This window comes from Suricata suricatta, chromosome 3 (genome assembly GCF_006229205.1).
Source record: "Suricata suricatta isolate VVHF042 chromosome 3, meerkat_22Aug2017_6uvM2_HiC, whole genome shotgun sequence".
Taxonomy (NCBI): domain Eukaryota; kingdom Metazoa; phylum Chordata; class Mammalia; order Carnivora; family Herpestidae; genus Suricata; species Suricata suricatta.
The window spans coordinates 107,844,501-107,859,633 of record NC_043702.1 but is presented as its reverse complement, the minus strand read 5'-3'; the positions used below and the strand labels follow the sequence as shown (position 1 = coordinate 107,859,633).

The window sequence follows — 15,133 nt, the reverse complement described above, 5'->3', positions numbered from 1 at the left end:
TACAAATGGCCATATTTCATTCTTTCTCATTGCCATGTAATACTCCATTGTGTATGTGTGTGTATATGCATATATATATGCCACATCTTCTTGATCAATTCATCAGGTGATGGACATTTAGGCTCTTCCCATGATTTTCCTATACCTACTCTTTGGAAAGTGGTAACTATGCACAGTTTGCACTTAATGGACAGGGACTTGCCTCCATTTCTTGATGAGTGTTGGGGCCCCTCCAGCCAAAAAGCCTGCAGAGGTGATTCCGCTGTGACGGCAAAGCCTCCGGGGGTAGCGTATGTAATCGCAAAGTCCCTAGCCTTGTCTAGAAAGGTGCTACCCTGGATAACGGTTGGCCCTCCCCCCATTTGAGGATCAGGACAAAAGAACAAAGGTCCTGGGAGAGTGGGGTGCAGTGCTGTGTGGCCTTTGGGAGCCTGCTTCCCCTGCTTGAAATAGTGTGCGCTTGACTGCTTGACCTAAGTGGATCAGAGACTGGGGTTAATTCTCCTATTGTTCATGCCACTTGGTAATCATGGTTTCAGTAAATGGGCAGATTTTCTGATTGAAACTTCCTCCCTAGTTAGGGGCACCTTACTCACAGATTATTGTTTAAACCTTTAAGAAAAAATAGCCTTGTCATAAGCTTTGGTTAATAATATCACTATGTACATAAAACAAACCTCTGCTGATGTATTTTGAGTGATGAATTATGTTTTTTGATCTTTCTATTTTGATTTTCTGTTTTTGCTACCATGGAAATAATAATTTTTCTGGAAGTAACAAACAATGTAATCATTAAAAATGATGTAATCACCTATGGTATATAAGACACCAAGTTTCACAGTAAAGTGTGGTCTCTTCCACCATTCATGTTGTCTGTGTTCTTTCTTATAGATATTTCACCGACACCAACCCCCTACTCAGAGACCCTTAGACTCTGGTGTGTGGGCTGGTCCCCCGTAGATGAGGAGTATCTAAAATGTGTAGGATTCTTCTGCACGGGAGATTTGTCTGTTATTATCCATCTACTTACATATTAAATCATATATTTATATTAGTATGGATCCAAGGGTATGTATTTTATTCTTTGGGTTATAAGCTATGTTATTTGCTTTATAAGTAATGTGGTATTTACTTTGTTGCTAAATTTATCCCAACTTTGTCCATTGCAAGCTCTTTCAGTTGGCTACTGAATTTCTTTGTTTCTTTGTCTAATCATTGTGTGTGCATGTGTCTATTATTGTGCAAATTCAGAGGCTATTATTACTTACATGATGCAGAGGAGAATACTAAAGCCCAGAAAGTTTAAGTGAATTTCTCATAGTTATGTAGCTTCAAAGACTATAACTGAAACCCAAAGATTGAAGCTGAAGCCCCAAATTTGGAGATTATGCCTATACAACATAATCAATGAATCAACTATTTTATTAAGACATGAAGACATGGGTGATCTTTCAATTAAAGTGTTGTTGAGAGTACATCCTAACAGAGGGGGAAACGAAAATAATTGTCGGTTTATTTTTGTCTCATTTCTCCTGAAGTAATTTTCATTTCCTAGTGTGGCAAAAATAGATGAAACAAAGCTGAAAAGGACAGGCATGAAGGGAGAGCCACCATTGTGTTTCATCAAGACATTAAGCCTTCAGATCCCCAACATGCACTCTATCCTCCTGAAATAAAATTAACCTGTTAAGCTATGATGTGCAGTAACTGTAGGATTTAAACAGCATCATCAATCCCAAGAAACTAACTTGCTTTCAGCTTTTGCCTGGAGCAGCTTTGAGCAATGAAAGTCTTTCTCTGAAACTTAATTGCTGTTTACATATTTTCTGCCATTTTTTTCTCTTCATCCAGCTAAAAAAGAAACCTCACAAAGGGAGAAAAAAAGTTTGGTTTTACTCTTCTTCCCACCATGGATAGGAAGTATCAGGGATGTTTTGAGGCTCAGGACAAAAACGATGGAGACATTTTTCTTTCAGGATGGCTAACTGGGCATTCTGTTACAAGGTGAGCTTGTGGATGTGCTGAGAAAAGTGTGGGATAGGAGTAATCTGTGTGGACACCAAGCCCTGTGATAAGCACAGGACGCAGAAACTGTGATAAGCACAGGACCATGGCACTTTTGACCAGTTATGTCATTTTGGGCAGAAACTCCAGAGATACTACAATGGAATTCAGAAATTATCAGTTTGAGAGGTTGTGTAAATAACATTGGTGTCACTACTGAGAGACCTTTGCTGAGCAGCTCTCATGTGCTGGAGACTCCATGGGAATTATTTCATTTAATCCTATGGCAACTGCTCTCACTTCCTCAGTAAGAAAACTGAACCTCACAATTGAGAAGTGGCTTGCCTCAAACCACGTCATTGACAAGTGGTGGAGAGATGTGATTTGTTTCCAAATCTATCTGACTCAATAATACATCCTTTAATCTGGTGACCTCCCAAACTTTAAAAAAGAATAACCCTTTTTGTGGCAAATTGTATAAAACCTAAAAATGATAGGTAGTTGTATAGACAGCATATTTTGATTGGGAAACTTTATAATAAAAAAAAAGCAGCTATAAATTAAAAAATCTATTTGTATTTCATTCATCACAATCTCTATACACATTTGAAAGTTGACTGTACTCTTATTATAATTAGTTTGCAGACAGGGCTTGCTGTCCACGCAGATTTAAGAAGCCCTGCTCTAGGTCTGCTGTCTGCAGGGCATTTGTGACCCCTGATGTTGCTGGCCTTTAGACCAGGCTCCCTAGTTGGGCCACCTGGCCCCTGTGGATGTACTAGAGAGGTCACACTCTATTACAGGTCCTCTGGCAGCTCTTGAGAAGAGCTGCAGACTTTATCACTCAAGATCTTTCTTTCTTTTGAGGTGAAACCAAGGTAATCATGGTGAATAGTAAACAAGTACTCCAAAGTCAGATTGTCTCTTGCTCATAATATAATGTCTACATTTTATGAGGACAAGCATTTAAAAGCTTTAAAAATTCTTTTGTGCAGGAAAATAGCAAGGAGGGTTTACCAACTGATGAGATTTTTTAATGGCTTAAATTTATTAACATACCTTATTTTTCAAAGCAATTCTAGAAGATATGCAGTAGTATTATCCTTATACATATGAGGAATTGGAGAAACAGAGAGGACAAGTAAAGTGTCCAGGTTGACACAGCTGCTAAATACTAGCTGTTCAACGTTTCTTTTATATAGTACAAAGGTGTTTGGCTTTTGTGTTCCAAAGGTGGCACACAAGTTGTAACAGAATTTCCCCCACTAAACTTTAACTAATTAAGGTGCAGTGGACATGGTGTGCTTCCCTTTCAAGGCAGAAGCACTGCTCTTCCTGCTATTGGAAACGGAGGAGGCTGACACCTTGCAGTGCCCTGTTCCAGGACACAGGCCTTTCCCAGCAGATGTCTGTACCCAAGAACTAATCAGTGCTGGGCTATCAACATGTGCCCCCTGCCCTTGGCTAGCTCAACACAGCCACCTCAGCAGCAGGACTGTAGGATTGGCTGAGGCCTTTGCTTTTATTGCATTGTAGCCCAGGTTCTCTCTCTGTTCATTCTGTTCCTTTCCCCCCGTGGGTGTCAATCTCAAGAGCACTAAACTTGCTTCACACACATTTCAATCTGAGGGGGATTTCAGGAAACTTAATCTTTACTACAGATTGCAGAGGTAAAATTGGATGTCCCCAAATATGGGGTATAGTTTCTGCTCCAGATGAGGACATAAAATAGTCAACACCCTCTCTCTTAGAGCAGTCATTGGCCATAACTAGGGAATTTGTGTTAGTGGAAGGCCACCCCTCTGTGTCTATTCCATACTGTCTTTGCCATATTGTTGTGCTTGACTATCCCAACTCTCAGAAGAATGGCACCCCGAACAGACAGATGGTTGCAATGAAAATAATATCTGAACAATGCTGATTATTTTATTAAATAGTGAATAAATTGACTGGTCCCTATGTAGAATTATATATTTATCTCTCTCTCTCTCTCATCATCTATAATCAACAGTAGAATCAAATGACTTTCATTTAGGGTTTTCTTATATAAACATCTTGTTTCAGAAAACTATGTTTGAGTTTTATATTTTCAAATTTGCATGATAATCAGTTGGGGCTTAATTAGAGACCTAAAAAATAAAATTCAATGCTATTATGTCTAACTCATCAAGTTAATTTATTATCAGTTTTGGTACCTCTAGACCCACCTATGGAAGTAGACCAGCAAATTTAACACCTTTTCATGCATTTGTAAATATGCATTACTATTGTCTTTTTATTTTGTAAAGTAATTTTGAATAATCTACTATAATATGCCTACAGAAAATTGAAATATTCTGAGAATCCTATTTAATTGTTTTCTATATTTACCTTTATTATATCATTTACTTTCAGAGGATTTCATTTGTAGCTTTCTAGCATGTCAAAATGAAAGGTTAGGTAATTAATTTTTATCTTTTTTTGATAAATAAAAGGTTATATTTTTTTCTGAGAATTGTAAACTACCTCCACAAATTTTAATGTATCTTTCATTTCTTTTGGTTCTAAATATTTTCCAATTTCACTTGTAACTTTCTTTTATCCATGAGTTATTTGGAAGCTAATTGCTCAATTTTGAAGCAGTTGGGGATTTTCTTGACACTTTCCCTTTGTTATTGATTTACAAGTTAATTCCAATGTGTTCAGAATTAAGAGTTTGAATGATTTTAATCTTTTAAAATGTCTTAAATCTTTCTTTATTACTCAATATATGGTCAAATTTTATAATGTTCCATTAGTATTTTTTATTTTTTATTTTATTAAAAAATTTTAACGTCTTTATTTTATTTTGAGAGAATCAGAGAGCAAGGCGAGGGGAAGGAACAGAGAGAGAGGGAGACACAGAATCTGAAGCAGGTTCCAGGCTCTGAGCTGTCAGCACAGAGCCCAACTCGGGGCTCGAACCCATGGACCATGAGATCATGACCTGAGCTAAAGTCGGATGCCCAACCAACTGAGACACCCAGGTGCCCCATTATTATTTTTTTAAAAAATATGTGCTTTGCTATTATTGGGTTCAGTATTCTATACCTGTCAGTTAAGATGCTTTTCTCATAAACGATGTTCCATTAGTATTGGACTTGAACTCTGGCATTCCAACACTAGAGACTGTACATTTAACTATTAAATTCTTCTCTCCCTCTAAAAGTTCCAGGGTGAGCACCTTGTTTTAATGCACAAACTCAGTAGTCCTGCATTTGGAAATTTGAGACTTGGTGTAAGCCTCTTCCATAATCTTGAGAAGTGTGGAGGTGGAGCTGCAAGAGTCACTGACAATCTATAGTTAGAATTGCATTGATCAGTGAAGCAGACTTCAAATCCTGAAAACAAGTAAAGTTTAAAAATTAGAATTCATTCACAATATCTTCTGCATTAGTTTCCTCTTGCAGCTGTAACAAATTCCCAAAATCTTAGTGGCTTAAAATAACACAGATTTGTTACCTTACAGTTCTGGAAGTCATTTTATAACAGCGGTCTCATGGTGCTGCATTCCTTTCAGGCAGCTTCAGGAGAGGATGTCTCTTCTCTTTTCCAGCTTCTAGAGTCCACCTGCATTTCTTGCCTGGTGATTTTCTTCTTCCTCCTTCTTAAAAGCCACTAATTTTTTAGAAGTTTCTCATATTGCCATATTTCTGTCTCTTCCACTTATAAGGACGCTTATGATTACCTTGAATCCACTCAGATAATCCAGGATAATCTCTCTCTTTGATGTCAGTTTATTAGGAAACTTAACTTCATCTGGAAACTATGATCCCTTTGCCACGTAACCTAACATGTCACAGGTTTCAGAAAGTAGGGCCTGGACATCTTTGGGGTACCAATATTCTGCCTACTACCTCCTCTTACATAAGAGAAATTCCTATTACACTGGGACACAGCTCCCACAAATATCTTAAAATAATAAGAAAAAGGCAATGAATGCATTTGAAGATTTGACAAGGGTTCCCAGCAGGATTAGAAATAGCTGATATTCTTATGAAAAAAAAATCTCATCCTCCTTAGTACTAGAGAAATGCAAATTAAGACCATAAGATCCCAAATTTTCATCTTTTTCTTAAAATCAGATTGTCAAACATTTGTGGGAAAAATAAATTTCACTAGAGAATATGAGAATACTTCTAGGATACCAGACCATTCAGGGAGGCAGGTGTTTCAGGACATATACTGTGAAACCTACTAAGGCTGCTGCACAAACCCTGAGGTAGCTGGACCAGTGTGGTGACATTTCAGGCTACAGGGCAGCATTTAGCATGGCATTGCCCAAGGCCTGGATGCCCTGCACCAAGCAATATCCAGACTCAGACAAAACTGGCCCAGAGTGAAAAGTGGATGACCTTCTAAGCCATAGCACTTCGAGATTTCTCACACTTCTGCATGTCTTCCTCATGAATAAAATTTGAGGAACCAAATAAAACCTTTTACAGAGAGATCAATTCTGGGTAATGGCAATCCTATTTGTTATGTATACAGTTTCCAGCCTCAGTACTTTTATTTAAAAACATAAAGTAAGCCCTTTCATATATTGTGTTAAAGACCACCCATGGTATTGATTTTCTTTTATAGTAAACTGGATAAAGGTAGAATGCATGAAATAAATATTCTACAAATAAAGTAAACTCTATGTGGTGAAATTAGATTTCCCCCAACAATTATGTTTTAAATATATGTTTGATAAGCAGAATTCCCAGCTGAAAAGAACAATTCAGAAGGAAGTGAGGTCACATATGGGCTGGAATAAAAGACATGACTTCATGAAAGACAACAGCAGTGGTTGTGTCCTTGAGATGCCTCCCCCATCCCCACCCAGGACCAACCCTAATTTCTCTTATTTCTCTTGTATTCATGCTGGCAACCTCTTCAGTTCAATAGGTTGTAGACTTAATTCTATACAGAATTGTCCACAGTGAAATCATCATTTGATAACTAGTTTTGAAAGGAACTGTGTTTCTTAGACCAACAGAAGCCTGGCAGACTACACAGCTATGGCTTTGGAAATGGCTTCTCACATCTTGGGATCTGATTGAAGATGAAGTAGGGAAATGCACAGAGATGCTCTGAGGGCCAAATAGATCTCAAAAGATAGTAGAAATAGGCAAGGACAAACACCACAAACCTCTCCAGCTCATTCCAGATGTAACAAGAAATAGGAGCAGCTGAGGGAACATGCCAAGGGGACCTATAATGAGATCTACTTGGGAAACCTGATTACCTGGGTTCCAAATGACCCAAAACGTGAAGGGGCAGGGAAGAATCTGATTCAGACTATGTTTCCAGCCACCACCTCAAGGGATAGATTAGACAGGAAGCAAGGGACAGGTCTTGACTGAGGATAACACCCAGATATGAACAAACAGGTACTGGTCTGACAGGTTGTTACTGGGTAATCTGGGCCCGGGAAGTTCTGGAGAGCACATGGCAAGTGAGCCAGCCAAGAGCTTCCCCCACCTAGAGATTTCATGCCACCTAAGGACAGAGGTGAAGACTAGAGTCCAGAGCAACACCCACCAGGCAACGGGAAACCAACCTCTCTCTCCATGTCAGAAACCAAGGCACAGGTGGGCTGGGCAGTATGAGTGGGTATTCTGGGTGCTGTCCACCTTGATCACCATCTGTCTTCCACTCCAGCCACTCTTTTCCCTTGCCCACTTCCTCAGCCTCAAAGAAGGCCACCTCTAGCTCCTTTACTCCAGGAGTGCTAGGGACCAAGTAACAGCCCCATCACACTTCCCAGAGCCAGCCAGATCTCACGGGAACTGGAGCACCGGAAGGACCGGCCAAAGATAACAAGAATGAGCTTTGCTTGGACATCTGCACCGCTAGCACTAGATCCATCAGGATGTGGCAGTGTAGAGCCTGATTCAGGCTAACGCCCAAGCCAAGTGGGCGATAGGGGCAAGATTATGTAGCCGGCTTGGTCTCACGTGGATGCTCCGATCTGTGTGGCTGGGTTCTATCAATGGGGTGTGACTGGTGGGACCCACCCAGGCAGTTCTGAAGAAAGGACTGCATGTGTCGGTTTTGATTTCCTGTACCCATGTGAAGCCTGCCTTCTGTATGCAATCACCTTTGTACCACACTATCACTGCTTTTTTCTGCCATCCTCCACTCTGCAGGTTTATGTTCCCCAGCAAGATTGCAAAGTAATGTGCACAGAACATTAATTAAAGTAATCACATATTTGAAAATTATTATTGGAGGATCATTAGCTGCAGGAAAGTTTTAGCCATTTCAGGAGATGTTATTAGCTTCCAAAAAATGTTTCAAAAATTTGCATTAAAGGTATTTAATAGGCTTATTTTTTTCAGCTACATTCAAGTTCCTGTACTTGGAGCAGCAGATTCTGCATCAGATGTGTTTTTTTAGAAACTTTAGTGGCACAGTTTTTTTTTTCTGTTTTTTATTTATTTTTGAGAGACAGAGAGAGACAGCACGAGCAGGGGAGGGTCGGAGAGAGACACACACACAGAATCCAAAGCAAGCTCCAAGCTAGCTGTCAGCACAGAGCCCGACATGGGGCTTGAACCCACGAACTGTGAGATCATGACCTGAGCCAAAGTCGGACACTTAACCGACTGAGCCACCCAGGTGCCCCATGGCACAGTTTAAAGAAGTAGAAATCACCATAAAAGAATCATTTCAAAAAAAAAAATAAAGGCAGGAATAGCTAATATCTCTGACCCTTTGTTTTTTGTCAGATCCTATTTATATATGTATTAATTTGTTTAATCTTTACAATAGCCCTGAAAGTAGATTCAATTATTATCCCTATTGAGCAGATAAAGAAACTAAATATGAAATTGGAAAACTAATTTGTATTCTAAAATATCAGTAACAGTCATCTAAAAAAATCAATTTCAAAGGAAGGATTTCAATGCACAGGATCTGTCCTCTAATTCTGGGAGACAGAATGATGTGGTCTACTAGCTCTGAGTCATGAGGCAAAAGTGAGAGCCAGCTTGGACTGTATGTTTTCTGTGAACAATTTCTATCAGGAAGAAGGAGCCCCTCAAAGTATGTAACTGGAGATAGTTTCATGAAGGGCTACTTACAGAGTACAGGTGGGTAAAGAGACCAAGAAATGCTGGTGAAAAACCCATGTCCCAGCATCTTTAGACATATAGATGTGAATCATGCCACTGGCACATGTTGAGAGCTGTAATCATGGAGACACTGGCTGGTGAGAGCTGAGTGCATTGTGAGAGAGATAGAACATTGACCCAGGGTAATGAATACTTCCACCCATCTCCTCTCATGTCTGTGTCTGACTTGTTCATCTTGGTCAGAGATGTATTCCTGACATCCATAATAATGTCTGCTGCAGTATATTAAACACATCTACATTGAAAGATGATTCTTCCCCAGCTATCATTTCTAATTGTCCTGATTAAAATGCAAGAACATCCCCAGCCTGCTCATATAGAATATGGGCTGTCAGTAAGTGACAGACATCTTGGGAAATGATTATGGAAGTAGCTTGAAGTCATGGGGAGCTCAGAACAAGGAACCAAAGGCTTTGTTTGGTTCAAACCTAGCTTTTTTACTCACTAGATGTGTGATCAAAAGATAATTACTGATTCACTCAATTATTCTTCAGTAGGGTGACTTTTAACCTCCACATTTTTGGAGGTTTTCCAGATTTTTCATGTGGTTGATTTCAAGTTTCATGACATTGTGATCTGAAAATTTGTATTTTTGAAGGGCTGTTTTAGGACCCAGTATGTGATCAATCTTGGAGAATGTGAAACTTTCACTTTTCACAGATGACATGATACTCTACATGGAAAACCCGATCGACTCCACCAGAAGCCTACTAGAACTGATCCATGAACTCAGCAAAGTCGCAGGCTACAAAGTCAATGTACAGAGAATTGGTTGCATTTTTATACACCAAAATGAAGCAACAAAAAAGAAATCAAGAAATAGATCTCATTCACAATTGCACAAAAAACCATAAAATACCTTGGAATAAACCTAACCAAAGATGTAAGACGCTGTATGATGAAAGCTATAGAAAGCTTATGAAACAAATTAAAGAAGACACAAAGAAATGGAAAAACATTCCGTGCTCATGGATCAGAAGAATAAACATTGTTAAATGTGATTATTACTGAAAGCAATCTACACATTCAATGCAATCCCCATCAAAAGTGCAACAACATTCTTCTCAAAGCTAGAACAAACTATCTTAAAATTCGTATGGAACCACAGAAAACTCCAAATAGCCAAAGTAATATTGAAGAAGAAAACCGAAATGGGAGGCATCACAATCTCAGACTTCAGCCTTTAATACAAAGCTGTCACCATCAAGAAATTATGGTATTGGCACAAATACAGACACATAGACCAATGGAAGAGAATAGAAAACCCATAACTGGACCCACAAGACAAAGGAGGAAAGAGTATCTAATGGAAAAAAAAGAGCCTTTTTAGCAAGTGGTGCTGGAAGTGCTGGACAGAAACATGCAGAAGAATGAAACCAGACCACTTTCTTACACCATTCACAAAAATAAACTCAAAATGGCTGAAGAACCTGAATGTGAGACAGGAAACCATCAAAACCCTCGAGGAGAAAGCAGGAAATAGCTTCCTTGACTTCAATCGCAGCAATTTCCTCCTTGACACATCCCCAAAGGAAAGGGAATCAAGAACAAAAATAAACTATTAGGACCTCATCATGATACAAAGCTTCTGCAATGCAAAGGAAACAATAAAAAAAATAATAGGCAAATGACAGAATGGAAAAAGATAGTGGCAAATGGCATATCAGATAAAGGGCTAGTATCCAAAATCTACAAGGAACTCACCAAAATCCCCACCCAAAAAACAAATAACCCAATGAAGAAATGGGCAGAAGACATGAACACACACTTCTCCAAAGAGGACATCCAGATGGCCAACAGGCACATGAAATGATGCTCACCATCACTCAGCATGAGGAAATACAAATCAAAACCATACTGAGATACCACCTTACACCAGTCAGAGTGGCTAACATCAACAAATCAAGAGACTATAAATGCTGGCAAGGATGTGGAGAAATCGGCACCCTCCTACAGTGCTGGTGGGAATTTAAACTGGTACAGCCACTCTGGAAAACACTGTGGAGGTTCCTCAAAAAACTATCAATAGAACTCCCCTATGACCCAGCAATAGCACTGCTAGGGATTTACCCAAGGGATACAGAAGTGCTGATGCATAGTGGCACATATACCCCAATGTTCATAGCAGCACTGTCAACAATAGCCAAATCATGGAAAGAGCCTAAATGTCCATCAACTGATGAATAGACATTGTATATATATACAATGGAATACTACATGGCAATGAGAAAGAATGAAATCTGGCCATTTGTGGCAAAATTGATGGACCTAGAGGGAGTCATGCTAAGCGAAATAAGTCAGGCAATGAAGGACAGATACCATATATTTGCACTCTTAGGTCTGTCAGGAGAAACCTAACAAGACACCATGGGAAGGGGAAAGAGTGGGAAAAAAGATAGGGAGAGGGAGTGGGGAAAATCATGAGAGACTTTTGAATGCTGAGAACAAACTGAGGGCTGAAGAGGGAGGGGGGAAGAGGATGGAGGGATGATGGTCATGCAGAGGGGCACTTGTGGGGAAGAGCACTGGGCATTTTATGGAAACCAACTTGGTAATAAATTATTAATAAAAAATAAATAAAATTTAAAAATAAATTTAACAGTAATAATCTAACACAATAATTTGTGCTACCAGGTTAACACAGTTATACAGAGAGCTTAAAATAAAGCTCATTTTTCTATCTCTGAAAAAAAGATAATTACTTAATATTTGTACCTTTCTTAAAATAATGTCAATAATGATGATGGTATTGATGTAACATTAACAATTTTCCTGTGGGAAAATTAAATGAAATTAATTAAATGAGATTATATATTAACTCCCCCCAAATGCCGTGACATAAATAAATGCTAGTTCAAAAAATGTTGGTCTATTCTTTGTTCCCATCCTCTTCTCTCCTAGATTTGGAGACAGAAATCTTAAATGTATGAGCACAAGATAAAGGAAGGAGTCTTAAGTACTCTGCATTCCTTACAGCCTATTTGAAACTCTCAGAGGAGCAGGGAGGATAATGGGTACCTAACATTGTAACAGGAGTAAAGAAAGAGGAGCAATTCCCTCCCGGCGAGTCCCACGAGCCAATGCTGAGAGAGAGTTCACGTGCCTTGGCGGCCCACTGGTTTCCCCGCGGGGCCGGAGAGGTGAGGAGGACTGCAGGGGCATGGGGCCCGGGGGTCTGCCGAAGGACACATCTCACATGTCGTTTGAAGAGCTGTTGGAACTGCAGAACCAAGTGGAGACTAAGACATACAAACAGTTGGTAGCTGGAAATAGTACTAAGAAGCCAGGTTCCAGACCGCCTGTCCAAAATGCATGTGTTGCAGATAAGCACAGGCCTCTGGAAATGTCAGCCAAGGTCCACATGCCATTTTTGGGTCAAGTTGTTCCATTCAGTAAGAAGGTAGCCAGGGACCCCCACTTTGATGACCTGTCAGGGGAATATAATCCTGAGGTGTTTGACAAAACATCAATTCCTGAATGACATCCGAGCCAAAGAGAAAGAGCTCATGAAAAAGCAGTTAAATAAGCACCATTTGGGACAGGAGCGCGAGAAACTGCAGCAGCTGCTTCAGAGGATGGAGCAACAAGAAATGGCCCACAGGTGTCAGGGCCGCCAAGTTTTCTGCCTGCCTCAGGCAAGGATTATCACTCCGTTGAGTGAGCCAGTAAACAAGATTTGCATCTGGAGGTTGGAGATTGCCATTTCCTGGTCAAAATAACTTTGGCGACTGTCTTGCTGAGCTAGACGTGAGTGGCCAAGGTGCACAAAAGATCAAAACCGTATTCAGTGTTAGTTCTCCATCCCCCAAGATTGCTGAGGCAAAGTCTGGGCACTTCTTTGATATGCATTCGACTCTGTAGCCTGCCTAGGTCAGCTTGCCTTGTCTTCCCCCACTGAAGACTATATAAAGAACAGTTTTTTGAATAAACGCTCTCTTTCGCCTGATCTGAGAACCGTGAGTTCTGTCTTTACTCTTTGCGTCTCCCTCTCCTGCCCCCTTTTTCTCTCCCTCCCTCAGGAAAAGGACCCGCGACGATTCTCCGCCCTGCCGGTCGGGGTGGATGAAACAGGTACCGCCAATCGCCGGGACGAGCGGCCCTGGCCATCGGGTTATGACAATTGGTGCCTCAACGCGGGGCTCAGTAAAGTAACGCGACCCTGAGCGCGGGTTACGACACACAGGAATGGAAGTGGCAGCAGGAGCTGTGCCTGGCCCTGAAGCAGGAGAGGTGGGCTCAGGGCCCAGCAGGGCCATCGGCTACACTTCCTGAAGAAATCTGAGCAGCGCCAGTTGGTGCTAGCTGAGAAGTTCAAGGAGCTGAAACGCAGTAAGAAGTTAGAGAGCTTCTTGAGTCCAAAGAGGCGCCAAAATGCAGGCAAGGACTGGAGACATCTCCCTTTGAGCAAAGAGTAGTAAAGAACTGGTCTTAGCTCGGCCACTGCCCCAGTGAGAAATGGATCTATGGGGACGACTTGGGCTTGTCCTCTTCTAGTTATTTTCCATGCAAGGGCAAGGATCATTGTTGCCCTTGAGCTAGATTGGCTCAAAGATGACGGGAGGGCTCTTGGACTGACCTAGGGTTGGATAAGAAGAGCAACCCAACCTTCTGTCATGGCACATTTTCTCTGCTTGGATCTGGTTCATCACGTCCTCATGTCATCCCATCTTTGCCTTAAACCAGTGATCGTGGTATAGAAGAAAAATCCAGTGAGTGAGTGAGTGAGTGAGTGAGCGATCTTGAGGCTGGTGAAGGCCGTGAAGTCTGTTGATAGCTCTTATGGCTGGAACTTTATGTAAAAGCCAAATCATAAACATTCCTGTTACTCTTCTTTTTATTATTATTTTTTGGTAGGGTTTTTGAGCAACAAGAACTACTGTTTCTGTGGGCCACCTGTGGGGGCTGGCCGCAAACTTAAGGCTCCCATAAAGTGGGAAGTCAGACCAGAGTTTCCTCCTGCTTAGACATCAAAGAAGACACGATTGTTGAAAGAGTAAACCACTCCCATGACTCACCTACTTAGCTGTGGTTTTGGATACCTATACACAGGGAGAGAGGAGGTGAGGACAGAAAGTTTCCCCAGTGATGTAGAAGCACAGCTGACTGTCAGTACTGTTTGGGTCTACAGCTCCTACTCCCATGTGGACTAGAGGATCCTCAAGCTAACTAATGATTCAGTTCCGAGTGGTCTTAGGTTGGTAGTGCTTCCAGGCACCTGGCAGAAGCAAGTGTAATCTTCACTTGAGGGTTGTACTTGAACTCAAGCCTTAAGGAGTTCCTTTATATAAAATTGAAGGAATGTGAGTGACCAGTGAAAATACAAAGCACACAAGGAAAAAAGTCACCATGAGCAAGAGTCATTAGGGACAATAGAAAACAAACTCAGATCAACAAAAACAGATGTTAGAAATGTAAAATACAAAATAAAATATCTTGCTTCCTTTTAAAGTATGACTAAAGAAAAGAATGTCTAAAAGGGCCAAATTGGTTTGATAAAAAGTAGAGCTTTTAAAAATGGATGATATACTATTTGAAGTTAGAAACTTTAAGGTTGGGGTGCTTGGCTGGCTCAGTTGGTGGTGTGTGCAACTCTTGGTCTTGGGGTTGTGAGTTCGAGCACCACATTGGGCATAGAGATTAATTAACAATAAAACCTTAAAAAGAAAGAAAGAAAGAGGAGGCTCTCCATGCTTCCAATAGTCTCTCTGTAATGTTATCACAGGTAATGAACTCCATGACAGTAGAAGTACCATGGATCATGTGTCTTCCTGTATGGTGCTGAGGTGCTGGAAATAGGGACCTTGAGGGGCTTCACTGATTGACTGCATATCAGTAGGATTGGCATTGCTAATTATTGAATGTAAGAAAAAATAGCCTTTTCCCCGTCCCCAGCTGACTTGCCGTCAGCTTCATGCATGGTGTAATTTAGTAGGAAGTGAATAGTTTGGATTATGCTTACATTGTCTTTAAGCCTTTAGGTGGAAATAAAG

The 15,133-nt window shown here is 40.6% G+C and overlaps 1 protein-coding gene across 1 annotated transcript; it reads left to right on the top strand.

Moving 5' to 3' along the window:
* Positions 1-12,303: 12,303 nt before the first annotated feature.
* RRP36 (ribosomal RNA processing 36) lies at positions 12,304-13,558 on the top strand. Its single transcript, XM_029933334.1, is given in 4 exon segments — positions 12,304-12,608; positions 12,610-12,760; positions 13,342-13,383; positions 13,385-13,558. Coding segments are annotated over 4 exon segments (672 nt in total).
* The last annotated feature ends 1,575 nt before the right edge of the window (positions 13,559-15,133 follow it).